This window comes from Syngnathus acus, chromosome 6 (assembly GCF_901709675.1).
Source record: "Syngnathus acus chromosome 6, fSynAcu1.2, whole genome shotgun sequence".
In the NCBI taxonomy this organism is placed as follows: Eukaryota; Metazoa; Chordata; class Actinopteri; order Syngnathiformes; family Syngnathidae; genus Syngnathus; species Syngnathus acus.
In genome coordinates, this window is record NC_051092.1 from 4195124 (window position 1) to 4223082 (window position 27959).

The following is a 27959-nucleotide window of genomic DNA, read 5'->3' on the forward strand; positions in this document are numbered from 1 at the left end:
TTGTTATGGTGTGAATACGCTCTGATTCTACGGACACAATGGAAGGTATTTCCTTGAGACATCCTGCTTGAGTGCAATACTAACAACTGTCACTTGTGTTTCAGGGGAACAGAACCGCAGGCCCGTCTTTACGGCCAAGACGGTCTCGTAACTGTTAACGGAGCGTGACCCCCCTCGGAGGCCGACACTTCCAGCTGAGGTACGGTTTGTTTTGGGGAAGAACTTTTTACTACTTTCATTTGAATTGCTAACATCAATCCTTGATCGTTCCGTTATATATAACAATGTTTGAGTTTGTCCTGAAATATAAAATTCGATGTAGTAACTGAGCCAAAGTTGTCAATTGGACTTCCCAATGAGTCACAAGTTTGTCTTGTCATCTGTCTCACTTCCCTTGTTATCAAAACGCTGGCTCAGGTGAGCACCTCAGCTCTGATTCATCCTGCTAACAACCCCCCCCCTCCCAAATTTGAAGCTTTGCTATTTGCGGACATCTCCTTTCAACGTCTGCAGAGCTAACTCATCCAGCTCCAGGAATAGATTGGACTTGCACACACACGCATCTCAAATGCAATCCAGATGAGCAGTTGTCCGCCACTGTTAGTCTCCTGTCGCCGTAAAGTACATTCGAACGAGGCCTCTCTTCATTCATGTCTGCTTGCTGGACTCGGTTCTTGTAAGATAGTGTAGAAAGGGGAAAAAAATTCACTTTCCCTGACCGGGAATCGAACCCGGGCCGCGGCGGTGAGAGCGCCGAATCCTAACCACTAGACCACCAGGGAAGCTGAAAGTATCTGCACATATGTCAGACAAAGTTGAGCATTTCCAAAGTTTTTAAACCCGTGAGAGAATCTGCCCGTCAAAGTGAAAATATCTCATTTGAGCGACACCCCAGCTGTCAACACGCAAGCGTGTGTGATAGATGACCATGTCAGAGGAGTAAAGGAAGAGAAGCATAACGAGTGACCCCTCCGCCCACGCCCGCCGGCATGAAGCACACCTGCGAGAACTTCATTCCACTCGAGTCTTTTCTAGAAAAAATATTCCTTCGGCTGCCTCGATGCCTCGTAGCATCTAAAAAAAAAAAAAATAACTGCACCAATTATCTTAAGACCTCCATACCCATTGGTATAAATACAGCAAATACATGAAAACCAAGGCACAGCTGAACATAGTATTTATTTCCACATGGTTATTTGTGACCTGGCAAGCTTAAGACAGACACCAAACCGCTCAACTGTCATCTGTCGTCACGAATCAACGTGCCCTCGAATCTCTTGTCAAGTCAAATCAGAACGGCGTAGGTACATAAAAAGTCTGAGAAATGTTACATGCTATTTTCAAAAGTAGCGTTTTTTGTTTTTTTTTTGCTTGCGGCCTTTGCTCTGCATCCTTGAGCATGTCCGCAGTGTCACTGTCATTTTAGAGAGCTTTGATGGCCAAGCAATCAAATAGAACTTGACCATGGTCACAGACCGAACGCGGACCTTGATCTCGCTTTCGGAACTGACAGACAAAAGCAACCGTTCTCGTCAAGTACATTGCAATTCGAAAAATGTGCACTCGAAACCAAATGTTGGTGTGCCCATCTAAGACAAAGAGGGTATTTTATTTTATTTGATCTACAGCCTTACTTTGGCACATGCCAACTTTCTTTCCTTTCTTTTCTTTTTCTTTTTTTTTTGCCTGCTGACCGATGACAAGCCACCGTCTCGGAAGCACTGTTCACATCGTTTATAGAAGCACTTGGCACATTTCAAAGTGGCAAGCTGGCAGCACCTGAAAGCGTGTTTATGCTTGTTGGCTGTGATTAGTTATTTAAACAGCCCTAACGCATTTAACTTTGCGCTTCATTGACATGGTCGCCGCTCACTCTTTATTGCGCCGCATTGCTTTGTGGATGTCATTAAAATCCTGTTTGACAATCTGATCCTGGCGACGACCTGTGATCTCTGACACGTCCGTCTGATTGTCGGCTATGAAAATACGGGAAGGAGGATTGGCATTTGTCGGTAAATTACGTGGCCGTGATCTCAAGGACACTGGGTTCTTTCGCCTTATACCGAATGATTCCTGAACAGGAAAAAAAAAAACGCTCCGTGGCTTTATATGCTCAGCGGTGTCGTATTTATTGCCCCGCTAGTTCTTCGCAGTAACTCAGCTCTCTTCGCTTCGCCTGAGCAATTAAAATTTATATTCTGGTACTCCGGCATGATCTCGGAGATGATGATTCAGTCTTGGATGATTTCACTTGTTTGTCTTGTGCAGCCAAACACTGGAAGGAGCAGAACAGCCAAAGTTTATATATGAGAGGAGCCTGCTTCTTTTTACTACCGCGCTCCGTTCAGACTGAGGCCAGCGAGAGGACAACGGAGGAGGTATTTTGTGCCCAATAATGTTCTGGATTGAATCACATTTGATTCATGCTGTTTATTATTTTTCAAAAGTTTTGGATTGGAATGCATGAAAATAAGAGACACGACTTTATTTGCATTTTGATACTGTCATAATAACTCCTCATTACAGAGTTTAAGTACAGCTAATATTTGTGCTCATTTGTAGTCAGCATCAGAATGACCTTTTATTGATTTATGATAATGTAATTTAAAGTATAATTAGAATCCCCGAAATTGCTTAACAAAGCTTGTCCTCTCGCCATCTATTGGGGTGATTGGCTCGCTTTATAAGCAGATTTTAGAAGCAATAAATAATTGTAAATCGGAATGAAAAATATAGCCTATTTTCATAACGAGTCCCTAATTGACATGCTGTCACTAAATTGGAAATGATTCACCACTACTCGCTTACTTTTAACTCATTCAGTGCCATTGACGATTATAGACGTCAAAGATATTAACTTGGTTGGCAGTGAATGAGTGAAGCAATGTGGATATTTTTTGAGACATGAAAGACAACTCGAAGCATAATTATGATCTTGTATTTCCCTCATCCGAGGTTCGCTTACATGACCTTATCTGAGCCACTCTGCAAATTGCGTTTGACCCCAATCAGGCTACCGATGACATTGAGCTGACCCGACGTTGACACACTGGCCACTCAGAATATTAATACACTCTCGTCCCTCATTTGCTACTCATCCAGCTCAGCTCTACGTATGTTTACAGCTTCTAAACGCACGGCACCTTGAAATGCGCCAGCATGACACGGAAGGTCGCATCAATCAGTAGTTTTGAATTATGGACCTTTTCCGACACGTGGACTTCCTCTAGCGCTGAGCCACGTTACGACCGATGAAATGACAGATTATGATGACACCAACAAAAATCCGGTGGAACTTCCAAGGTCGAACGGACGCCACGTGATTGTAACAGATGAGTTGGGAAAGGAATATCTCACATGTCGTGCCTCCTTTAAAAGTCTCAATGCAGAGTTCAGGATGGCTCAGAAGTTTTTTTTACAAGTTTCTGCGAGTCATCAATCCTCTGCTGGCGCGGTGGCGCTGTTGTAGTTACAGAGGACGTTTGAAAGATTTGCTCCCCACACCAACGACGAGCTATTACACGCAACGGCTCTGGATACATGTGGCCTTAAAAGCCTATCAAACATAATATAAATAGTTCTCTGCCAGAGCTAAAACGTCTTGGCGATCCCCCCCCCATTGCAAGAAGCTTCCTGGACGGCTTCTGCCGAGGTTAATGTTTGTGTCACTGAACTGAATTCCATCACTGCTGCTCCATTTAACTTACAGGCGACTGGAGTGTTCACTTTGACATTCAGTTTAATCACAGCAGCAGCAGCAGCAGCTATCTTTGTTGCATATAAATACCATCTGTGACTTTCAGTTTTAAAGATAAGATCTCATTCATAGCGGAATCGGAGGGTGAATTATAAACCGGTCGACCGTTTCTTATGGGGAATAATAGAAGTTGAAAGAATGTTTGAGATTCAGTCTACCACTTTTGTACACTCTAAATATTAGTTAATCACTATGAATAGCAACACAAGTGTAAAAAAAAAAAGAAGGATTTCAAACTGCAAGTAGAAAGTAAACTCAAATCCGTCTGAGGCTAAAAAAGGATTTTGCCGATGGTGTAGTTTGTTGTTATTGGTCATTTTATTCCTTTTGTATGTTTTTCAAGCACATTTAGGAGCACTTCAGATATCCATGGCAAAATCATCCCGCAGCCCAAAAACTCACGCAGGCCTTCACCTTTCAAAACAGGCCTGACTGACAACGACGCCTTTGTGCAGCCTTCACAGTGAAAAGAAGCCTGACGAGTGACTGCGTTGCGCAGCCTTTGTTGTTTACACGGCAACAGGGATGAATAAAGCACAAAAACTATTGGCGGCTTTTGAATATTTGATGGAGCCACCCTCCGCTATTTGACATTTTACTGTATCCATTTTGAGGGAGAAAAAATGGATTGAAATGGCCGTACAGTGTCCTGGTGAACACGTCTGTGTCACACTTCTGTATCAAATCACTCAGGATCATGTTTAGCTTGACTTACATGCAAAAATAACTCGACTCATTTCATAGCAAGCAGCAATTTGAATTGTTCCAAAAGAAACGTCCAGCTGTTTATTCCCACTCGCCGTCAATTGTCAAGATAATCCAAGGTAAATAAAATGACATAATGCAGCCACTACTATTGAACACAAGCGGTTGAGCAACACATGTAGACAAATAAAAAAAATTTCATCTAATTCATTCATTCCGTTTTTGAGTTACAAGTGTGGTCATAGCTGTAACTGAACTCGTATCTCAAGGCACCAGTCAAGGTATGAAACAATAGTCTTGTTCCCTTTTGGCCCAATGTTTTAAATCGATTGCTCTCAGCCGATTGACCCTTGTTCCTCTGAAGCTTATTAGGAAGTCGGCCCTGACTTAGCCAAGCATTTGATGTGTGGCTTTCCCCGGGGACTTCTCTGATGAGCTTGTAATTGCCTCAAAAGTTCCTGTTGCTTGTTTCAAATCACGTGGGGCGTCACTTACCATCAGCAATCACAAGACTCGATCATAAAGGACTCAGCTAGCTGGAAAATAGCGGCGCGGAAATCTAAATTCCCCATTTGGAAAGGCAAACAAAGCTGCAGAGCACGCCGCATGCTTCTCGGGAAAATGAGAGGCGGACAAGCTAATTAAGCTGCAGTGTTGCGGAATGTGACTGAAAGTTGTACCATTAGATGAAATCATTGTTGGGTAGATGTAATTTTCCAAGCCTGGTGTTTGACTGACAGCGTTATTGCTCGCTGTGTGATGGACAAATTGGTCGTGGCATCTCACCAAAATTGCTTGTCGTTCCCAGCGTTGGGCCGTCTAAACTCTTGACGGCTGCCATTGTGCTATCAAACAGGTCAGGTCCTGCGGTATGAAAATTAATTGGTCAAGATAAAATAACATCAATATAATTTTGAGATCAAAATGCAATGCTTTTAAGTGTCATTAGAGCTAGTAAAAAATGTTTTAGTACAGTGGTGACCAAACTTGAGCCTTTTAATTTTTATTTAATTTTATTGATTTATTTTTTTACTTCCGAGCAAAAATTTTACCCAGGACAAACCCTGCCTAGTAACAAGTTTCCTTCTTATACTTGGAATCTGCACTTTTTCTGGCTCTATGCCACTGGATTGTTTTCTTCTGGCCTTTCCTAAGTATAAAGGAAATTGTTTTTTTTATGCAATCTGCTCGCCCTCACCCCACTCCCAAAATATCAATAGAACCACTTGGTGGTGGTAAGAAGTGCGCCTCAATATCCAAATGCAGGATGATTGTCCCCACCGGCCAGAAGGGTCCAAATGCACATAAGCAGCATCCTTCCAAAAAAAAAAGGACGTGCAATTACTCAGCACGGATTTGCACGCTTCGCCGGGCCTCCTTTGACCTCCATCTTGAGCGCTTTAAGCCGGGGCCCCTGAGAAATGATTTGGCGACAACACTCACCGGCTTGATCGTCACGGGACGAAGCCGCACATTTGAAAAGCATCACTTCCGTCATGGCCGTGGAAGAAAAGAAATAATCATAACAGACGTTTCCCAGAACGGCTACCATTTAATACCAAACTTAGCCTGGAGTGTGTTTATATTTTAGAAAGTGAAAGTCACATCTGTATCAAATAGCCTGCGGGTAAAATGGCCGACGATATAAGCCAATCCTCGTCCAAAGAAAAATATAAAAATAACGAGAGCTTGCTTTCCTGAAATGTGCAGGCGGTGTCGATAATAAGAGTTGATGAACATGCGCACGGCCCTTTTGTATAATTCATGCCATGGAAAACAATTCAAGCATGGATGCCGCTCTTGCTCTTCTATAACCTTACTCACATTGTTACCCCAAAACAATGACTGCTCCTGTGACATTGTGACACGTGTGTGTGTGTGTGTGTGTGTCGGATCTTAAGTGAGCAATCCACACAGCCTCCCTGCTCGCATTCATCCATCATGACCTCATTTCCCAAGTACATTTCCCCTTCCACTCAATATTTCATAAGAAATGTAAGGAAGTGTGTGGCTTAGGCGTCACTGTTTGTTATTGCAGTCCAAGCTTCGTCATGTTCTGATCTCGCTGATGGGTCCGCGTGATCACTTTTTTCTTTTGGTTGAAATAAAACATTTGTGCTAGCCAAGTGTCTCCCTCACGCTGAATGTTGATTCGATGAAGAGCGCCACAAAAGATGTCATGTGGAGGAATGTACTCGGCGGCACATGTTTAATGTTTCAGAAAGAATCTCGCGCCAATGTTGCGCAAGCAAAGAGAGCCTGCTGTTGCTTTTTGCCAGCAAGATCTCTCACACAGGTTGCCTTTGTTCCCGCTTCCCGGTCGGTAAAAGGAGCCGTTGACACCTTGTAGTCGTACTTAACTTCCACAGTCGTCGTTTTGTCACAGTTTGACAGTGTTCTTTTTCCCGTGCGCTCCTCTCATCAGTGTTTTTCCGTTCGCTTCTTCCTCCTGCTCCTCTCCTCCGATCAACCGTTCCCACCTGATCAGTTCACCTGAGTACAGGACAACTTTTAATCTAATGCGCGAGACCTTAATCGATCCGGCGCCTCTCATGTCTATTGATTCAATCGGTCTCGGAACTCTTGAGAGACACTTAAACCCGGATGGCTTCCTCGTCACGTCGCAGAAACGCATTATCGCACGATCGCCGTGACACAGACACACCAAAAGCACGGGCAATTAAATGTCACAAAATGTCAGCTTTGTTCTATTGATGGAACAGACAAAAAACATAATCCTCAGGGAATTGATTCACCAGCCAAGTCTAATAGTCGACCTCTATTTGAGTAAAACGTGAACTAGCATGAAAACTTGACGGGGGGGTGTGGCACGAATACATCATGGGTGACCCGAGGGAGAAACTAATGGACGCTAATGTACCATGGTCAAACTATCGCTCTGATAAAACCTTTATACGTAGATACGAGCCTTGTTTGAACATGCTTAGTCATGCAAATACACTTCAGTCGTAGCAGAATAGTTTGATGTCATCGTGAACAGACATCAGGGTTGGGGTGAAAAAAAGCAAAGTGCACAAAATGGATTTCACTCAGAAGGTAAGTTGAGCCCAGCGCTAACAGGAAGTGTGTGGCCCTCGGGAGGAATGACGATTGAAGGAGAGGAGACATACAGCCAGATAAACAAGCACTATGGAGAATCCACACCAGCCCCCTCCCTCCCTCCCTCCCTCTCTCTTTTCCCCACCCTCCCTCGCTCTCTCTCTCTCTCTCCCGTGTGTTGTTTCATCTCACTCTGTCTTTCGCTCTCTCTTAACTCAGCTGCCGCCGCGCTCCGACAGATGAGGGAGACACCGCCGCCGAGGAGGAAAGTCGGGGGCGTGAAGAGTGCATTCGCTTCCTCATCCGGCCGCCTTTCCCTCATGAGCAGCTCGTCAAGTTGGCCCGGGAGGAAGATGAGGAGGATCGGCGGGTGAGGGAAGAGACGCAACAGGGTGGCGACAAGCTGGGAAGTGAACCTCCCCGCTTCTTCATGCTCCAACAAGGTCAGCTGCGCATCACCCAACACTTCACGCTGGTGATTTCGGGCTCGGAGTGATGATCCAAACACACCGTCAGTCACTTTTAATTGAGAACACAAGTTGGACTTTCACTTTTGACTTTTTTGCCGTCTGAAAGTGCATTGAGGCGCTCAGGTGGAGTGTGTAGTTTTTTTTTTTTTTCCCTCGAGGCATGACTCGGAGGCTAATAAGCACAATTGGCAGGTAGGTGGTGTCTCTGGTGTGGTGACTTGGAAACAGGCGTGTTGGATTTAGGCAAGAAAACAGAGGGGGGGTGGTGTTAGGGAGGCAGGAGATTCCCTTTGTTCAGTCACGTCAAAAAAAAAAGAAGCTTGCTCTTCGGTGAGATATTCTTGCCCAGGGGCGGTCGCTGTCAGTTTTAATGATTCGGCGTGACTGGGAACAATGTTGCAGAGTACGATATTGCTGGCATGGCTTCGAAGATGCCTGTAATGTGCCTTCATCCACGCACGCCGAGAAGATTCACTCCCTGGATGATGAGCTCATATTATTTTGTGCTTCTTCTAAAGGCGGTGAGGCCTTTTATGGCTTTAAATGGCTGGTGCTAGGCAGAATCTCCAAATTTGTCACTTTTCAGGAAATTGTTCAAGACCTATTAACGTTGCGTCGTCAAAGAGAGCGAGATATTTTCAACACCGTTGATTGGTCAATATTTTGTAAAACATAACAATTTGTGGAGAAAATATGAAATTGACCAAATTTGGACAGTGAAGAGTTCCATCCGATAGTGACGAAATGATATTTTTTTGTCCATTTTTGAACTAGTTAATAATCATCATTTAATATTTGTGTATTATAATAGCAGCCAACAAACGCATGTATCTTCAAAGTTTACGACCGACATAAACATCCCCACCCGAAAAAAATGTTTAGATTCAGAATGAAAAGAAAAACAATCAATAGAAATGTACGTGCATTTTTAAAAGATATATCATCACAAATCAATATATAGAATAATATACCGTAGATTATGGCCTCGGTCATTCACTAAAGTGTCGATCAACATTTATTTCTTGCGCCGCTCCCAACCTGGATCAAATCCAGGACAGCATAGTGGTTAAGTGTTTAGCACGTCTGCCTCACATTTCCGACGAGTGACGTTTGGGATTCTCCCTTGCGTTGCTTTTCAGACACTTCAAACACTTTACATTGAACGGATGGCGTGCGTGGTGGCACAGGATGACCCGTCAAAGTTGGCGTTTTTATTGGGGCCAATTGTTTTTAAAAGCAGCTCGGGAGCCATTTATTGTCCCGCCGCTTCTTTTGTGATTGTTTGGCTTGTAGCGGTTGAGCATCATTACCGCGCACTGAGCGTGTTTAGACACCAAAAGAAGAAATTGCGTAAGACGTGCACAACGCGCTTCATTTGTGCGCGTCTGCGTCGAGCCGTTGTGTTTATACAAAGACCTCTAAAAGTAAAAAACGAGCCCTTCCCAGGATACTAAACATGCTCGCGTGTTATCGGCTCATCGTCGCCTCGGCGGGAGCCACTGAACACGCACGAGGTCACGTGGGTCGTGTTTGGCCATCAGTCATCAGCGGAGGCGTGCGTGTGTTGTGTCACCTTGTCTCGCTCATCCGTGAGTGCGTGTCACCTGACCGCTCAAACAGAACCTAGGAGAACATACTGTACTGTATATTTAATTCCATCATTTTATGTGGTGAATTCGATACTGCACCGATTATGGTAAGTACGTTTCTATTTAGAAAGACATCTTCACAAAGTGCTTTACGTGCTTGAAGTGCACAGTCGTAAACATTATACAGTCAATAAAAAAATAAAAAATAAAGCTAAAATGGGTTTAGTCCCTACTTGAATCGCAGCAAAAACGGTTACTCGCTTATTTTACGAGACAGCAATGAAAAGCCCAAACATAAGGCTCTCAATTAAGATAGCTTTTTGACTTCTTTCAGTTGCCGTTATTTAAACGGGATGATGCACATTGATAAATGCTAGTATAATACTTTACTTGTGTAAAAGTTAGCATATGGCTTATTTACATTTGTAGTCCCTCGTCTGCTGCCGTAAACTGTTGACAAGATATGTTGATAAGATGAAAAAAACAATTCGCACTTTGTCATTTAATCAAGTCTTAAGTGTGCAAGTAGTGAAGTGTTGCCACATGCACATAAAAAATCTGGAGAATTTTTAAAAATCCACCGCTAATTTCTTCTTTCTGTTTTGTGCAGCGCCGCCCTGTTGGTGCAATATCAAAGTTGCAGTCAAAGATAACAGCTTAAACACTGGTCAAATAACAACGCTTCACCTATAAATTGTATGTAATGGAAAGCCAGCAAACAGTATTGTACGTGCTCAGATTTCTTTTTCAACAAATGATTCATTCATACCTCGCTTGCTCAAAGGGATACTAATCAAATGCAGAAGCAACTACAATATGTCATCATGAGATGAATACAGTCCCAGATTCACTTATTAACAGTCCTTTGTGGGAACCCTAATGCTGATGTGGCCTCTGGATGAAAATGAATCTGACAGCACTGCTGTAGTCTACACACACACACATACACACATGCATGGGGGAAAGCAGAACGAAGCGAGGCGTCGTGACCGGTGCCTCGGCAGAAGCTATCAAGGTGATCATTTAGAGTGAAGAGCTCTTCACATTGGTGCTGATGAAAGACAATCATCACGTGCCTGAATGTCAAAACCACGCATGCCTCGTGTTTAACGCTGTCTCGTGGATCATCACGCTCCAACGACATAAAAAAAAAGGTGTTATTCGGAGAAAGAATCATACTTAGTATTTTCTTCGCAATTAAATTGGGAGTAAAAGGCAAAGAGGCAGCGGAGCCCGAGGCTGCGAGCTAAACGGCTTTGCATCGAAATGTACGGGGCCGAATCGAAACCTCAGCCTAGTGATTCTTCCGGAAAAATAAGACGTCAACGTCAGCCTCCCGCCAGTCCTGCGAATGAAGACAAACGAAAGTTGCTACAAAGCAAACATTTGACAGCCTCCCTCTGTCCGCTTTGCTAGCTTCGCTAACTTTTAGCTAGTCTTGGGAATCTCACGCCATTCATGATGGCGAGCTCGTGAGCATCGCGTTGCCTAATTGTGTGAACGCTGTCGGGCTGATTGATGAAACCATCGTCGGCTGAATCATTATCTTCCACCGTATCAAACTCAACGGCAGCTGTTGTCATCCACCATTCACGCTTTACACGAAAACGCCGCCCGTTTAGCTCATCGTAGCGTTTATTTGGCTTCCTGCCAGAGTTCAACTCTTGCATCCCGCTCGCGCGTTAATGAATTGATGACCGCTTGGCAGAGCTGAACGAGAAAACGTGTGTCACAGTTCGAGGGATGATTAATGACACCTTTGATGCTACTTTTCTTTCCGCCCATTAGATATCATCTAGCCAAGACAATCACACACACACGATTCGATTTTCGAGACGAAACGGCGACTCCCAGTTCCAGTGTCCACTTTATCTTGTCTTATGTGGCGCCCGCTACTTTATTAGCAAGCCACACATTGCAGTGGAAAGAAAAGTACGATGTCTTTTTTTGACAGCAAAGACATGTTAGCATTTATTGATCTGCTTGTTGCTAGGCAGAATAGAAACGAGCAGTATAAAAAAGAAGACAGGGAAAGCATGAAACGATCACGACGGCTTCTTTCCCTACACGGCTACACCTCTCCAAAGTTCATAGCTGAGAAAATGATCAAATATCTATAAGACATCAAGTCAGCGCATATTTACACACACTCGCTCTTTGTGTGTTTACGTCGAAGGCTGCGAGCGTTCTTTGCGTGTCGCTTTGCTTGATACGCGCGGAGAATAATTAAAAAATCAACAAGCTGTTCTGCCCGTCGGCGATGTTTGAATAACAGCGCCTCGTGTGTGTGTGTGTGTGTGTGTGTGTGTGTGTGTGTGTGTGTGTGTGTGTGTGTGTGTGTGTGTGTGTGTGTGTGTGTGTGTGTGTGTGTGTGCGTAAAAAAAGACTGATTCGGATTCTTTTGTCGTATTAACCCAGCGGAAAGAGTGAAATCACGCTTGAAGGAGCATTTGAAACGAATACTCGGGGAAATCATATACTGAGCAAATATTTATTAGTCGAGCTGTTTTGTTTTTTTCCCTCTCGTACCCGCGCCAGGCGTTCATGACATAAATTATGAAGCATTGTTTGAGAAGCCAGCCTTTCTCCGCCTAATTGTGACGCCGCGGGGTGTTTTCCCGAGGCCGTATCGACGTATCGGCGTGTAAATGTTCCGTGACGCCGCGGCCTTGCTTCGCCGTTAACTGGCCCGCGGGCTCAACCTGTATTTAACCTCCTATCGAGTGACCCCGCCGGGACCACTCCTACATCATTGTTAGAGATGGAAACGGAAATGCCCGCTACTTTGTCGCAGCCGTTGGGATTCTTCCAATTTTCAGTGTTTATTCAAGTAAATATTTTTTGTTGTTGTCTGTTTGATTTTACACACATCCAATTCGAGGGCTTGACTTTGCATCCGGCCGATTGTTCACCTCGCGAGAATGAATCAACAGCGGCTTTCCTCGTTCCGGCTAATTAGCACGCTCCATTTTGTCTCACTTGCTCCTAGACCTGATTAATCTGCAATTAATTTGGCTAACTTAGCGCTGTGAAAAAAAAAAAACCTCTCTAATCGGCGCAATAATAAACATTGTTAAATGAAAAACTGAGATTAATTAACATTTTTCTAAAGGAAGATTCATTGTTTTTCTTTTTTTGAACCTTGTATCCAGATTAAAGCACAGCAGAGGAAATCGGTACAAGTGCAGCGCAAAAAATCCGCTCAAAGGTCCCCACTCTATATAAAGCCATTGATCTAAGCGACCCTCCCGCTAGAGGTGGCGAAGAAAGAAGCTCTGCCCCCGCGGGGGTCGCCGCGCGAGGGGTTAAGCGTCCGTGTCAGACTCTGGCTCCTGATTAAAGAGCCAGACGTGTCACTGCTCCAGCCTTTAGTCACTGCAAATCACTTCTTTTTGTCGGCCTGAGGAGAGGAGCGTGTCGGTCAAACCGGCTTTGTGAACTCGAGGAACAAGCTGAACATTTGGCCTTCTTTTTAAAAGTTTTTTTTTTGCCCCCTTGCTGTATTACAAGTTGATAGAACTCAAAGTGCTGCTTCCGACAAGAAAGATAGGCAAATAACAAACAGGGCTTGTTTGCGACAGATGGCGCTTTTGTGTGTTTATTTCTCTCTGAAGGCTCGGCCTGCTGTGCTAAGTACAGCATGTAGCAGGAATTCCCTTTTACCGAGGCTGTAAACCAGTTTGTGATGTGCGGCCTATAGTGCCGGGATTCCCAAACTGTCCCAAAACACATTGAATGTGTTATCGTGTTTTCGGTTCATCACTCCCAGTCGGCGTCAAAGTACACACAAAACAAAAATCACACACATAGCTTGGCCTTGGCGAATTTCGTTTAGCTTAATGCTAACAAACAATGTAAAACAGCATGGACAGGCTAACGAAGAGTGCTGCGGTGTTATAACTCTTCAAATCAGAAAACCTGAACATAAATGGTGGAGCAACACATGTGGATAGATAGTTTGGGCATTTCCTGGCTTTTTTCAAAGTTTTCAAAATAGTCGGATAGCTGTCAAATTTGAGCCAATTTCATTTGTTGGCATTGTAGGCCAGACTTACGCTGTAGGTTGCACACCCCTGCTATGCCGACTAGTCAGTCCAATTCATAATGTGCAATATGTGCGCAAAGATAACAGCATTTCTAAAACGCTCAGTAATTCCTGAGTCATTATGACCTCAAATGACAGTCATTTCCAATCCACCATGCAATGCCAGCGCCCACCATAATCCTTCCCTGCAGTAATGACTAATAATAAATCCTTTTGCATATTATTAGTCAAACTGCAGGTTGCTGCCATTGTTAATTGGCATCATAAAACTCAATTCACAGTCTGAGAAATGCGCTGAAGGGCTTTTTTCTTTTTTTTTACGAGTCGCCGCAGAGTTGTCGACGCACAGGAAGTTATCATTCACAAGCGTGCCAAAAGCCAGCCGGCGAGAGTTCACTCACCGGCGGGTCAAAAGCGGAACAGCCTGCGTAACGATGAAAACGATGGCAGGTGGAGCAGCACTTCTCGTAATTATCGTCATAAAAATAATACCGACTGGACGCATCTGCAAGCGCCGCCTCGGATTTTCTCGGGCCAGGTTGTATAACAGGCGGCCAAAAGGATATTATGAATGTTCCTTGTCGGTTTGCTCTGAAGGTAGCGGGGGTCCTTGCGTCACCGCGGCGAGGTCGCGCTGCCCTCGGAAAACGATGTGGAGGCAAAGCGATCCGCTTTTATTGTTTTCTTGCTAGCTTGTTGGGTTAATCGTCTTAAAAGTTTGAAAGCAAGCGAGTCTCCCCTGAAGTCTTTAAATTTTGGAAGGTGTTAATAGTTTCTATGGCAACGTTGGACTTGTGGGACAGGTTTGATCTGTTACGATTGTTCACTTTTTTGATCACAAGGGCATTTATATTCTCAGCGTTAAGTGTTTCTGCGTCACCGTGTGTTGCGTAACGACTTGATTGTGTTGGCTACAGGGGGACAATAACAAAGATGATAAAGCCGCTCTGTTGTTGCCATTCTGTGTCCTCACGTCATAAGAATTTTTTTTTTTTTTAATTCCCAGCAGGCTGTTACTTCGGTGCTATTTTAAATCCAGGGTCAGGCGGATGTCAATCGGGGGAGGTTTCCAAGAGAGATATCGCGCAAGGCCCGGCTGGGGTGTTAAAGTGAATCCGAGCAAATAATGGCGATTTGTGTCCGTGAGATAGCGAGCGGGTGGGCTTGTCTGCATGCATCATAGATGACGATAGACTGCGGGAAGACAAAACGAGCTGACTTTGGGCAAGAAGCGAAATAGCTGTCGGCATATCTGAACTCAAATTTCGCCTCGCAAATTTTGTCGAAACCGATCGTGTCGTATTACTTGATGAATTCCACAATTGGCCCTGAGAACGTTTTGGTGTGGAATGTCAGCCTTGACCGCTTTGATAGTTATTGGATGCTCCTCAGTAGCACAATTATTGAGGCGTTTTTCATTTGAGTCCAACAAAGCATGTCTGTATTCTCATGAATCATCATCCCATGACCCCGAGTGGGTGGGAGCCGCACGTCGGGACTCTCTGTGATTTGTATCAATGACGGCTGCAAAACTGCGCTTCCTCAATTTAAGCTCGCTGACTATTAAGAGGAGTTGTGCAGATTTATGATTCATAAACATCTCAGGCAAGAAGACGGCGAGCAATTGTCGCCACAATGCTTCCTCCTGCGTGTGCTGCTATAATTACACTTTCACGTCGTGACATGGGATCGAATCGGCAGAAAATGTAGAACCCGCCCCTCCGGCAATCCCCCCCCTCCCCCACCCGCTATGCATTTTAAATACTGATTTGAATGGAAATAAGGTGCTGCAGGGAGAGCAGGTAGTTTCTGACCGGAAAGATCTAAACAACTGTCTCGGTTTACGCCGGAGCAGATTGGAACAGCTGGATATCACGCTTCACTTTTGATTCAAATTTCCTGAGATTGATTTTTCAAGTGCAAGGATAAGGCAAATAATGGAAATAGGAATCATCGTTTCAGGGATGGTGCATGTGCACTTTTCAGCACTGCGTTTAAGGAGAAAGAAAGAAACTTTTGCCTGGACTGAGATGCGGAAATATTTTGCTGTGCCGAAAGATATTTACATTGTTGGATGAGAATATCAAAATGATGGAATTTGGCGACGTGTGCTTTTCCAAAAAATGTACCCCCCGTTTTTTTCATTTGTTATCCCAAAAAAAGATCACATAGTGTTGCTATTCCCCCCCCCCCTTTCACAAAAAACATCCATTTTGATCCTCCGGTCGGCCTTGGCCACTGACGGCGCTTGCCAGACAAAATCAAAACAGCGAGGAAGCCGACTGGCTTCCATCACTGCGACGGCTCTCAGCAGGTACAAATACAGCCTGCAGATGCGAGTTTTATTAGCATCCGTAAAGCTAACAAACCATTAGCGGCGTGAACGCAAAACAGGCCACCCGTGCAGTGAGGTGTCTACGGTGCACAATAAGCCAGCCCATTTATGCAGCCTCGTTGGCACTATGGCAACCCCCGTTTTGTTGCCCCCCCTCCCCTCCGTTATCTTTTTTTTCTCCGCCTTTTACACCTCTCGTTTTACTACACCGCTAATTAATTGATGTTACACTCACTCCTCGTATCTGGCGTGACGTAAATGTCTCCCAGGCAACATCAAGCCACCAGACCAAAACAATCTGCCGCCTCTGGTCTTTATTTAGAATATTTGATGTGGAAAATTTATTCAGCCGACCGATCGTATAAATCTCGCTGTCGGGGCCTGCGTGTTGTAAAATATACTGAAGCTAATAATGAAAGAAAAAAAGCAACTTTGTGAATTTAATTACTTTCATAATTTGATCATTTTTTTGTATGATGCACTGTAACGTGTGTCGATTTTAGTTTTGTCTGTGAGGACTACATTGAGAACGACTAAACAGCTTTTGCTGGACAGTGATTCATACTTTTATGGTTGCCGTAAAATCTGGAGAAATTTATATCTTGGTGATTGATGTGACTTTATTCCACATCTTAATCAATATTTCATGTTCAATGAAATGAACATTAAATCCTAACATGGCCTCGCTATTCCGATAATGTAGACCCGCCTGACTTTGGTATTCGGAGTCTCAGCTCAGTTCCCACTCATGTGACTGTAAACGGTTGTCTGTATCGATTTGTCCCCCGAGATGGCCCGGCAACCAGTCGAGTGCAAGGCGCACTTTTTTCACCCCCATAGTCTCCAGCTCCTCCACGACCTTGAGTGGAAGCGCTTTTGAAAATGGATGACTGGCCATCGATTATTGCTTCTTCGCCGTGCCGTCGTTCAAATATCCTGTCGGCGCCGAGAGTGCTTTCCGCTCTGCTGCACGGACATCCAGAAGAATACGGCATGACATCATGCCTGTCAATGTCCCTTTCGTGAGCTCATATCCTAATGGAACACCGCCAGGATGTTTAATGCCCTCCACTTTCTTTTAACGATTCCATGTTGAGGAAGACTGATTAGTGTATGAGCTCAAGACACGATTCCCATTTCCAAATCACTTTCCACACATGCTAGCAAGAATGACATCAAGTTGAAACGTTAACAAGGATGTGTTCATTTGTTGGTGGAGGATGACAGGACTGTACCATTTTTGTTTCCAGGGTAGGGGGGGGTTCCATTGTAACTTATGACATAAAAGCTTTTGAGTCAATCTCACAATTTTTTTTCTTTTCCACAAATCACAAGACAAAATCAGACAAAATTCTTGCGTGAAAACTATTTTGTTGCCGGAATGGACTACACTGCCACCCCCCCTTCTTCCGTTATTCTGCTTGGCCCTCAGTGGAAGAAGTTTGGACATATCTGATTTAAGGCTTTTATAGCTCCGGTGTGGTCCGTGATGAAAATGCTTATCATGGAGTTCGTCGCGTGCGATGAAGGGGTCAAGGTTCTCCTCTTTCCCGTCCGAGCCTTGTTTACCGAGTTTAACAAGCTCCCGGCGTGTAAAACAAAAAGCATTTATTTGTCTGTATTGGTCACTTGTGCTGGCACCGAGAAATATTAAGTGAGCAATTACCGCCGGTGCCGCCGAGGCACTTAAAGAGCGCACCAATCATCGCACCGCGGCGAGACGGGGAGGTTTGATTAAGGAAACATTCGGGGACGACAAAAGTACATTCTGGTGCGGATTGTACGTGTTGAAATATAAAGTCCAATGTCTGACAAGAGACTCCTTTGCTTTCCATCAATTATGATTTATTCATCGCAGCCAGCCTTTTAGTTTTGTCGCTCGCACCTTTATTATTTATCAAAAGCACAGAAGAAAAATGTCTTACATTTTGCTGCAACATTTCCTCCTCCTATCTTGAAAATGAATTTACAAGCACAAACATGGCCCTGCCTTGTTATTTCAGTTTTGCTTAATTTACGGTGGAAACATTTCCAGCCTACTGCAGACTAAAAAAAGGCTGGAGTCTTTCTGATTCCTAATCCTGTTTCTATTCCGTCGCAAGCAAACACCAAAACGATCCAGTACATTTCAGATGCTGATTTCATATTTTATCTCAAAATGCTGCAATTACTAGAAAAGTGGCTTCCTGGATCTTTCTTTGACTTGTTTTGAAATTAGAACGGATGGACTGACAGAGAGGGAAAGAGTGGGAAAAAATATCCCTGTCTCCCGGGACATCAGCTGGCTTTTAGAAGAGGGAACAGCTCGTCCAATCTAGCGTGCTTTTTAAATATAAGACGAGCAGCCCGATGTGTGTTTGCGTGGATGTGTATTGAAGCTTTCGGCTCCTGTTCTTTTGATAAGTGGGAGCTAGCGCAGGTCGAACTTTAATTTCCTTCACCGCGCTCAATTAATAACGTACATTTTTCATTAGCGTTCCAAGTCATGCAGAGCCACATTTCACTTTGTGCTAGCTGCTGTGTGAGTCTTTAAAAAATGACTGATTGGTGCTTCTACTTCCCACCCCGATGGGACATAATGAAAATATAAATACAGTCATTGTGCCTTGAGATCGGAATTCAAGTACGAGCTCTCGGAACTTAGCAACCGCCATTCTTCCAATTCTTGAGTCTCAATCTTTTGACATATAAACGTGACCGTTGCTTCCTCATCCCTTTGACCGCCAGCCAAGTCTGTAAAAAAAAAAGAACAAAAAAAAAATACAAACTGGCCTTGGTGACCTCCTAAAAATATTCCCTCAGAGAATCTTTTTAACTTCCTGTCTTTGCTCTCATCACTTGTAACCTCTCCCCCCTCCTCCGTGCGATGTTGGTGCTCCAAAACAAACCACCGCCGCGGCGAGTTTACCCGTCTGCCTCCACATGGAGCTTTTTCTCAGGGTGACGAAAATGCGGCAAGTGTTGATGCAAAAGCCCAAAATGAAAGTCTGGGCGCTCCTTAATTAGTCACAACAAACTTTTACGCTAACTAGCGTGCACATGGAAGAAGGAAGCATTTATCGCTTTAGCCGTGCGCAGCTCTGCTCTGCTTACCTGTCAGTTTAATAGCAGGGTGTCTCTCACTGGGGCCGGCATTATGTAAATTGTATTACATAACATTTTCAAATATAGCCAGATCACCCAAAAAGATTTTACAACAAATTGTGGTCACTTAAAGCAGCGAAGAAAGATTTTAGAACAAATCGCGGTCACTTAAAGCGATGCAGCATGCGGTTGCTTGTGGAGAAAGAGCAAAGAGAATAACCCACTCTCCTCTTTGTGTGCATATCTCCTTCCCATCAGGGTTCCTGACTTCCAGCAGCAGCAGCATCATCATCAAGCATGTGAGAGGAGCTCTCAGCATGCACGGGACGACCAGGTCCAGCTCAAGCTGAAGCAGCTGCCCGAGCCCCCCACCAGCCAAGCCAGCCTGCCTCCCTCCTCCTTTTCCACATGAGCGCGAGAAGATGACTATCACCAGTCGGCAGTCCTTGAATGTCCTGACGGTCATCTTCCTGCTGCTGTCCACTGCAGGTCTACACTTTTGAAGATACTCAATTTTTAGTGGCACTAATGCCAGACGTCATGGCCCAAAAAAAATAATAGAAAAATCACTTTCTCCAAGTTTTTTAATATATTTTATTTGATATATTTTTATTTTTTTATATATATATTTTTTTTATAAATGTTTCCAAATTTTACAGCGTGTTCAGAAAGTTTGTGCGAACGTTTTTTTTAATATATTTTATTTTATATATTTTCATTTTTTATATATATTTTTTATAAACGTTTCCAAATTTTACAGCGTGTTCAGAAATCAAGCAGGTCGGTTACAAAACAGCCTTTGTCCACTGAAGCAGCCAATTTGACACTCACTTTAATCCTTATTAGAATTTATTGTCAATTTTTTGCCAGCTCAGCCCACTTTTTATGCAGCAGGATTTATGAGACGCAAAGCTGCAAATGAGTCCGGTTACATCGTCCGCAACACGCGTAGCCAGCGTGAAGGTGGAAGCGAACGTTTTATGTTGCTGCACCTAACCGTCCGCTCGCCGCTCTGTTCGCTTTTCTTTCATTGTCCTCGTCGGGTCTGAAGATGGTTGAACCTAAAAGCGATGGCCTTTTTTTTTTTTTTTTTTTTCCAAATGCTGATCTATTATCATCTGCACTTAACCTTCATCTCATTCTTCTGCTTCCTTTTGAGCTCAGGCGATCAAAGCAAACACAAACATCGATTGATCTGAGCAGAAAGGAGACATTTGATGCTTTTTTTTTTCTCCCTCTCGCCTCCACTGCAGCCCTGTCAGCTCACTACCGAGTGTGCGAGCCCTATTCGGACCACAAGGGGCGCTACCACTTTGGCTTTCACTGCCCCCGGCTGTCGGACAACAAGACGTACATGTTCTGCTGCCACCACAACAACACGGCCTTCAAGTACTGCTGCAATGACACCGAGTTCCAGGTGCTCATGCAGATCAACCTCACCACCTCCTCCCATGGCTTTTCACACAAGTGAGTCGGAGTAATTCATCTATGACGTGCCTTTTGGAGGCAGGAATATTTTGAAAATATAATAATATAATATATAAAATATACTTAAATATATATATATATATTATTTATATATATAATATATAAAATATAATATTTAAAAAAAAAAATATATATATATATATATGTGGATTTGGCACCAAAATAAACTTGGGATACTCTAGTGCTGGATTTTAGTCGAGCTTTTGCTTCTTTCACCAAAGTCATTTCATATTCATTCCGCACTCTGTAAATGAGAAGTCCTCGGAGGTTATTTTGTTTCCTGTCTTGTCTCAGAGCGAGCAGGATCGAGAAAAAAAAATTGAAAGGCCTGCATCCAAACGAGGACAAGGGCTGGATTTTGGAACATGAAGCGTAACGTATTGTTGCAGATGTGTTAAGCACGGCAGGGGCAAAAGCAATTTATTTTACAGTGGCCTTAGCGGATGTACGCACTCCTTCAGAAAAACATTTTCATTCAAATGAAATAGCGTCTCAGAGTGCGCTTGTGTCTCAGCAGGAATGTCCTTCGCACTTTCAATTTCTTCAACTTTCCCTTTTCCGCCATTCAAGGCTCATTGTCGATTCTTACGCGATTGAGCGACAGTCTGTTCGTTCCTCGTGGCTGAAAGCATCCGAACGTTGTACCCGCCATTTTTCTTTCTATGCCGTGTTGAATATGGAATAACATTTGCTTCCGTCGCAAGGTCAAGATCGATCGAGTCGGATCGATGTGTTTGCGTGTTTTTGTATGCTTGTCCTCACCTTGACTCAAACACAAGCCTTGCATTAAGCGGCGCTCTCGCAAACTTTGTGTGGAGTTTGCCAAAAAGACTTTCTGGGTCATTTGATTTTAAGGCCGCGACGATGAATCGAATAACTCCGAAAACTCAATTGTGTGCAGGGTTAGTGCTACTTTCCAGAAGCTAACGCTAATTCGTCCACCTAATAAAAGTCATTGCAGCTCTGCTTACCGTTTGACTTTGACCTGATAGCTGGAGAAATTCAAAATGGCTCGCTGACAGAAATAGGCGTATGAGTTACCAAAGATTTACTGCGATGTTCAATTTCCCACTTGATGGGTGGCGCCGGGCTATCCAGCTATTTGTATACAAGCCGTTAAAATGTCACTTTTGCCTAATCCGCCCCATTAAACAGGCAGCGTCAATGTGTCCATCTGTGCACAGTAATTACACAGCGCTGGTGGGAGTGTGGATCTACGGCTTTTTCGTCATGGTGCTGCTGGCTCTGGACTTCCTCTACTACTCGGCCGTCAATTACGAGCTGTGCCGGGTCTACTTGGAGAAATGGGGCCTGGGGGGTCGCTGGCTGAAAAAAGCCCGCAGTCAGTGGCAGCGCTCCACCTTGGACGAGAGCCAAAGCCAGGCTCAGCCCGTCGCGCCCGGCCTCTACCAGCCCCGACACAGTCTCCGAGGGGAGAGCCACAGCCCCACGCTGCTGCCCTACAACACGTCCAGCGCATGGTCAGTCGTTTTTTAATATTCCTCTTCCGCTCTGCGCTTAAAAATAGCTTAGTTCCTTACCCAGCCTGTTATTAATCAGGAAAAATGAGTAACATGCTATCTCACATCAGTTTTTTTTTTTTTTTGTTATCTGTCCGTGGCCTTGCGTGAGCATTGTTAGCACATCCGAGATGATTTACAACGTGAACTAAGAACCACGGGAGGGATCCGGTCGTATCCTTTCGGGAGCCTCGGCGCCGGAAGCGATGCAATCATACTGAGCAAAGGCGCGTTTGCGTCCCGCGCGTTCCATTTCTCATTCACTTTGCCACACGTCGGTCCGTTTCAACTGCGCCTCTCGGGCTGCCGTCATTTCTCGTAGCCGCTTTTGACAAATGACTCCCACGGCCGCGCAAGGGTCTCCTCCGCCTTACGGAGAGACGCTTAACTAAGAGGGAACACGTCCGCGGGGTCTCCTCATTAGGCAAGCGGCTCAGCTCAGGGCGACGGCGCTCATCAATCCTTCCGACCCGCCGAGGCAGCTTTAAGGCTATAAAAAGTGGGCGATGGCTGAGGAAGCTGATCTATGGCAAAGTGGGCCAAAGGAAGCATCGTGCGCTAAGTTAACCTATGCTAACTCACGCTGTTGACGGCCTTTGCCCTTTAGAGACAGGGCCGTATTGACAAAAGAGTAGAAAAAAATATGTTAACCACGACATTAATTGTTCCGAGCCTTGCTTAGTTCAAGTCGAGCGCTAAGTGCAGTCTAACTGCACGTAGGTGGAGTTCATTTTATATGGAGACCGTCACTGTGGTTCGTACGCAGAATGGTGACTTCAACGTTTAGCACCTTTTACTCATTAGCTTTGCGCAGTGGCAGTATCGTAGCCTATGAGGTTTATCCGAGGTGCGATTATTGCTAGTTGAAAACTTCACCCAATACCCCGCCTTGACGACTTGAAATATAGTCGGCTATGGCAATTTTTGATGGTCTCCGCAGAGACTAATTCTCTTGTTAACAATATCATAATAGCCTTACGGTTGTCACCAAGCTTGGGCTGTGTCTTGGGAAAATGACGACATCCCATGTTCGCGTAGCGTCACTCACGTAATCCTTAATTAAGTCCCACATTGCATTGCATCTGTACGTGTTTGCAAATATTTGGTAAAAATATGAGAAGATGTTTCATTGTCAGCATTGGAGTTTCCATTGAAAGAGGTTAAATGCACGACCCCTCGTTTTGTGGGGGAATCAAAAGCCCCTAATGCATTGCGTCGCAGTACTCCTTAATCACAAGATATAGAACATCAACGTGTTTAGAGGCATTTTACCAAAAATGAAAATGTTTTGTGTGTCTGTTGAATTTTAATAATGTGGAATTTGTGAAGGTTGTTTTCTGTTTTGTATACATATGCAGACCGTCACTGTGGAACGTATGCGGGTTAGTGACCTGATTGTCCGGATGAGCTATTCCTCAGCTTTGCGCAGTGGCAGTATCGTAGCCCATGAGGATTATCCGAGGCGCGATTATTGCTAGTTGAAAACTTTACCCAATACCCTGCCTTGATGACTTGAAATATAGTCAGCTATGGCAATTTTTGACAGTCTCTACAGAGACTACCTAATTCTGTTAACAGAAATATTTTTAATGTTAGGTACTTGAATGCTATTCATGCTTGCTGTTAAACTAAATATATTAGTCACTCACTATTTAAACTCGTCAAAGGTGAGTTGTTTACTTTAACTTTACTTGACTTTTTTGAAAAGCAACTGTATTTCAATAACCTGTCAAACCAGGTGACGATTCTAAACTGAGGCTGTGTAAAGAGAAATATCTAGGTTCCACCGAGATTTGAACTCGGATCGCTGGATTCAGAGTCCAGAGTGCTAACCATTACACCATGGAACCACATAAACATGACACCGCAGTTAAATGTTCCATACGCTCTGCTCATGCTCAATCAGCTTTATTGACCAAGTTTGGGCAATTTCTGGCACTCTACGAAGACAATGTGTTTATTTCATTATCTATGGTATTGAATAGTCTATATAAAGGTTTTTTGTTTACTTGGCATCTTGAGTTGATAGATTAAGGCACATATTTGTTCAGCCTTGTGAAAGTACTGCATGCTCCATGTTTTAATTTTGGGTCGAGTCACATCTCTTCCCTCCCCGATTCATCTTCAAAGCGTCCCTCCCTCTATATTTCATTCGGCTGCGTTATTAACACCAAAAATAATGAAAATGATGTAATCATGTGACTCGAGAGCCACGCGCCGAGACCTCGGCAAAGCATGTCAACGCTGGCCATGTGGTGCCAGTTAATTAACGCCATGATGCACCCTGGGAAGACGAGTCGAGCCGTTTTCCAAATCAATCCCTTCTGGCTTTGCCGCAAGCACGCGGATTTGAATTTTTAGCATCTTTTATTGGATGTTGTCACACAGAGTGCTGCATTACAATGTCTTTCATGTTCACTAACTTTCACTCCTTTCTTTGCCAAAACTCACACAAAGTAGAGCGTATGGAAGATTTAACTTCAATGTAATGTATATGTGGTTCCATGGTGTAATGGTTAGCACTCTGGACTCTGAATCCAGCGATCCGAGTTCAAATCTCGGTGGAACCTGAATTTTGTTTTTACACAGCCTCAGTTTAGATCGTCGCCTGGTTTGATAGGTTATTGAAATACAATTGCTTTTCAAAAAAGTTAAAGTATATAACTCACCTTTGGCGAGTTTCCAGAAATGAAACTGTTATGTGTGACAAATTTGAGCTAAATGTGGAATTTGTTTTGGAACCTCCTAATGTTGCTGTTTGAGCTTAAATGTGTTGAAACCGTCACTGTGCATCGTGTGGCGAATGGTGATGTGATTGTTACTGCCAACTTGGAAGTAGCTTTGGGCAGTGGCAATATTGTAGCTTATGAGGTTAATCTGTGGCACAATTATTGCTTATTCAAAACTTTCCCCAATACTCAGCCTTGATGACTTGAAATATCATCAGCTATGGTGATTTTTGATTTGGTCTCTATGGAGGCTGGATTTGTTGTAATGAAAGTTTCTAAGAGAAATTTCAAGAGGTTTGCTGCATAGCATTGAAAGATAATGGGCACATCTTCTCAATTTTAGTTCAGATGTTTAAAGAGGAATAAATTTAGCAGCTGCAGTAAATTCAACTGAATATTTAAATTATCAAAAGTAATGAGCCGCAATCTACTACTTTTGATTTTCATATTATGTATTATTTGTGCCCTCTCTGCATCCATTACAACCTGGTGATCCTGAAAGGGGGATCCTTCCATCTGTGGTCCCTTCTCAAGGTTTCTCATTTTCCCCGGGCAGGGGTTTTGAGTTTTTCCTTGCCCTTTTGGGAGCTTAAGATCAGGGGATGCTTTGAGAATAATTGTCAATTTTTGTCTATGTGAAGCCCTTTGAGACTGCTTGTGATTTAGGGCTATACAAATAAACTTGACTTGACTTGACTTGGATGAAAAATTGTCACCCCTTGCATCGTTTCAGTTGCCCACCCCAACTCTAAGTGTTTTCCTTTTCCACTTTGGACAGAGCAATGTGGCCGGCAGAAAAGTAGCGCGCCGTTTCCCAAAGGCGACCCGGAGGAGGCGACCCACCTTACAGACGCTCTGCGTCCACACTTACATTGGCAGCCTCCAGGAAGTCTTTGGCAGGGACGCCCTCTTTCCCCTCTGATGAGCACAAGCCAGCCGTGGACTGACAGCGGCCGCGTTTAACAAGCCAGCTGAGAGAGCGGCGGCCAGTCTGAGCTGAGCGACTGAGGATGACGCCGTCACATTGGCAGGTTTCCAATCTGAAATGTTCCTCAGACTGTGTCACTTTGTGTTGCGTAGCTGTTAGACACGGTTTGCGATTTTATTTCTGTGATAGTCACACAATGAGCGGCGACCCCTGGAGAATACGTGATTGGTTGGGTCGATGCTGAGCATCTTACGTAGCTGTGTTTCGTTACCTGCTGGGACACGAAGTCGCACGGCAACGTCATTTTTGATGGAGACGCGCCGCTTTTCCTGCTGTAGCTCTAAAAATATCCGTAGATTTTTCACGTGTGATCGGTGTTTGTTGTTTAGAGCAGGGGTGGGGGGGGCCTACAATGAGAGCAAAGGGTCTGCAAACAAGTAAAACCTCAGAGGAACTCATTAAAAAAAATAGTGTTCAATCTGTTCATAATAAATTACAATATAAACAATTCCATCACATTCCTCGACGACATTTTTGAGAAAGGTTATCTCAACTGAAGCAGTAGTGAGCATCAGGGACCCCCAAAGCAATCCATTTGGAGCCTAGTTGCCATGGTAACCTCCATCAACAACCACTCCTTGAGCAATACAATGCACGTTATACCATTGAGGAGTTTAAATACACGCCCATTAGTCAAATTAAACATCAAAAGTTAACTGTCAGCAATAATGTACAGTAAAGTGAAGGATGACAAGGTATCACGGGGCAAAGAAGTGCTACAGACACACACACATGCAAAATGACAATTTAGTCGGATTTTGTTCAAAGATCGCTTTGCATTCCTGACTTTTTTCATAAATGTTGTGACAACAATCTGTCCCCATGCAAAATGCAGTAAAATAATTCCAGACTTCTCAGTAAGAATTAAAAAAATATGTATACATTTTGTGGAGATTTTTTGTTTTGTTTTGGAGAACACAATTAAAAAAAAGATGCTGTTTTCTGTATAGAATTAAAATGAAACCTAAAATCTTAGTTGTCAGATCAACATGAAATGTAATTATATTTACAGTTTTTGGGAGGGATTTAAAAACAATTTTTTTTTCTGTTCTGGTAGGGTTAGACTAAAGATTGTAAATCAATTCTCAAAATTAGATTTTTTTTTTCAAAATGTTATCATCTTTGTTGTTTTCTAAATGGAAACAAAATGCTCACAAATGTGGACTTTGCATATACAAATTAAAAACTAACAATAATATTCTTTTCTTAATTCAAATTAAAAAAAAGTAAAATTCTAGGACCCCTTACCTCGATTCAACCTTTTTACAGAAAACTGAAAATTTACAGTCACCCAATTATCAGCAAGAAAACAAAAATTTGTCTTGGCATCTTGACAGTTAAAATGACTTGAGCATAGATGCCATTTTACTAACAATGTTGTTTCTTGACTTGTACACACCAATAATAATAATAATAATAACGCATCCGCAATCCTCCACGGTTACTAAAGTAGGTCACGCTGTGTCACCATAGCAACAACAGAGATGCTGTTCTCCGGATGACACTAAGGTTGTCATTCTAAAACTTTAACGACTACACGCGGCGTTGTCACGGAGTTATCTGCAATAATATCAGTGTTTGTCGGTCGGGATGTTAGCGGCGAGTTGAGTCCCATCGGAGGGGCGAACGTTTAATTGGCTGCCCGGCGCCGCACGCTTTCACAGCCACGCCAACACATTTAAAACACACGGGAGGAATAATTGGCCTGCGGATCAGCGGTGCTTTTAATTCACGCTCCCTTGCTCTTCTGCCTTCGCAGCTGCCGCCTCTGTTCCCGGCTCAATCGGGGTAACTTTTTTTCTTTCTTTCTGGGATTTTAATTAATTGCCAGTCCTAAAGAAGATTCCTAAAGTAGGCAAAAAGATTGTGTTCTCTCTGGGATATGATGTAAAGTGTATCATCGCTTCCCTTTCTCCCATTTTCTTGTTTTTTGTGACCCCGCCGTGATGTGACGCTCCCTGCAAACTAAACAGGGGGTGATGACCCGCGGGTCGTCATGGTAACCGTTGCCTTACAGTTGAATAGCCACCTGTACACATACTTTTGCGAGAGTGGTAAGTGTGCGTTCCGTCCACCGTGTTGACGACTAGCTAGACTGTCGCGTGCCGTTCTCAGTTGATTGCACTTGTTGACTTTGTATCGTCACAACAGGGACAAATAAAGTTTTATCTTTTACACCGTGTTAAGGA

At 43.8% G+C, this 27959-nt stretch overlaps 1 protein-coding gene and 6 non-coding genes across 8 annotated transcripts; 5 read left to right on the forward strand and 2 right to left on the reverse strand.

Annotated features, from left to right (window-relative positions):
• The first annotated feature begins 108 nt into the window (after window positions 1-108).
• On the forward strand, window positions 109-27952 carry shisal1b (shisa like 1b). 2 transcript variants are annotated; one of them, XM_037254853.1, is made up of 7 exons: window positions 109-199; window positions 2269-2378; window positions 7742-7965; window positions 19304-19534; window positions 20299-20512; window positions 21718-22014; window positions 25561-27952. In XM_037254853.1, coding segments are annotated over exons 4-7 (579 nt in total). In that variant the 5' UTR covers window positions 109-199; window positions 2269-2378; window positions 7742-7965; window positions 19304-19467; the 3' UTR covers window positions 25562-27952. The 2 variants fall into 2 exon arrangements, with proteins under 2 accessions (XP_037110748.1, XP_037110747.1); XM_037254852.1 differs by lacking the exons at window positions 109-199; window positions 2269-2378 and having other exon boundaries at window positions 7705-7965.
• On the reverse strand, window positions 711-782 carry trnae-cuc. The gene has a single exon. It is a non-coding gene; the product is annotated as a tRNA-Glu (tRNA).
• On the forward strand, window positions 22856-22996 carry LOC119125047. The gene has a single exon (XR_005098419.1). It is a non-coding gene; the product is annotated as a U4 spliceosomal RNA (small nuclear RNA).
• On the forward strand, window positions 23471-23611 carry LOC119125046. Its single transcript, XR_005098418.1, has one exon. It is a non-coding gene; the product is annotated as a U4 spliceosomal RNA (small nuclear RNA).
• Window positions 23832-23903, reverse strand: trnaq-cug. Its single transcript has one exon. It is a non-coding gene; the product is annotated as a tRNA-Gln (tRNA).
• trnaq-cug lies at window positions 24552-24623 on the forward strand. The gene has a single exon. It is a non-coding gene; the product is annotated as a tRNA-Gln (tRNA).
• On the forward strand, window positions 24891-25033 carry LOC119125048. Its single transcript, XR_005098421.1, has one exon. It is a non-coding gene; the product is annotated as a U4 spliceosomal RNA (small nuclear RNA).
• Window positions 27953-27959: the final 7 nt, after the last annotated feature.

Excerpts from the sequence above, each read along its gene's own strand:
- shisal1b (XM_037254853.1), top strand. The coding sequence starts at position 19,468 with ATGACTATCACCAGTCGGCAGTCCTTGAATGTCCTGACGGTCATCTTC. Across the intron at positions 19,535-20,298 it reads CCTGCTGCTGTCCACTGCAG|CCCTGTCAGCTCACTACCGA; the intron begins GTCTACACTTTT and ends CCTCCACTGCAG. Across the intron at positions 20,513-21,717 it reads TCCCATGGCTTTTCACACAA|TAATTACACAGCGCTGGTGG; the intron begins GTGAGTCGGAGT and ends ATCTGTGCACAG.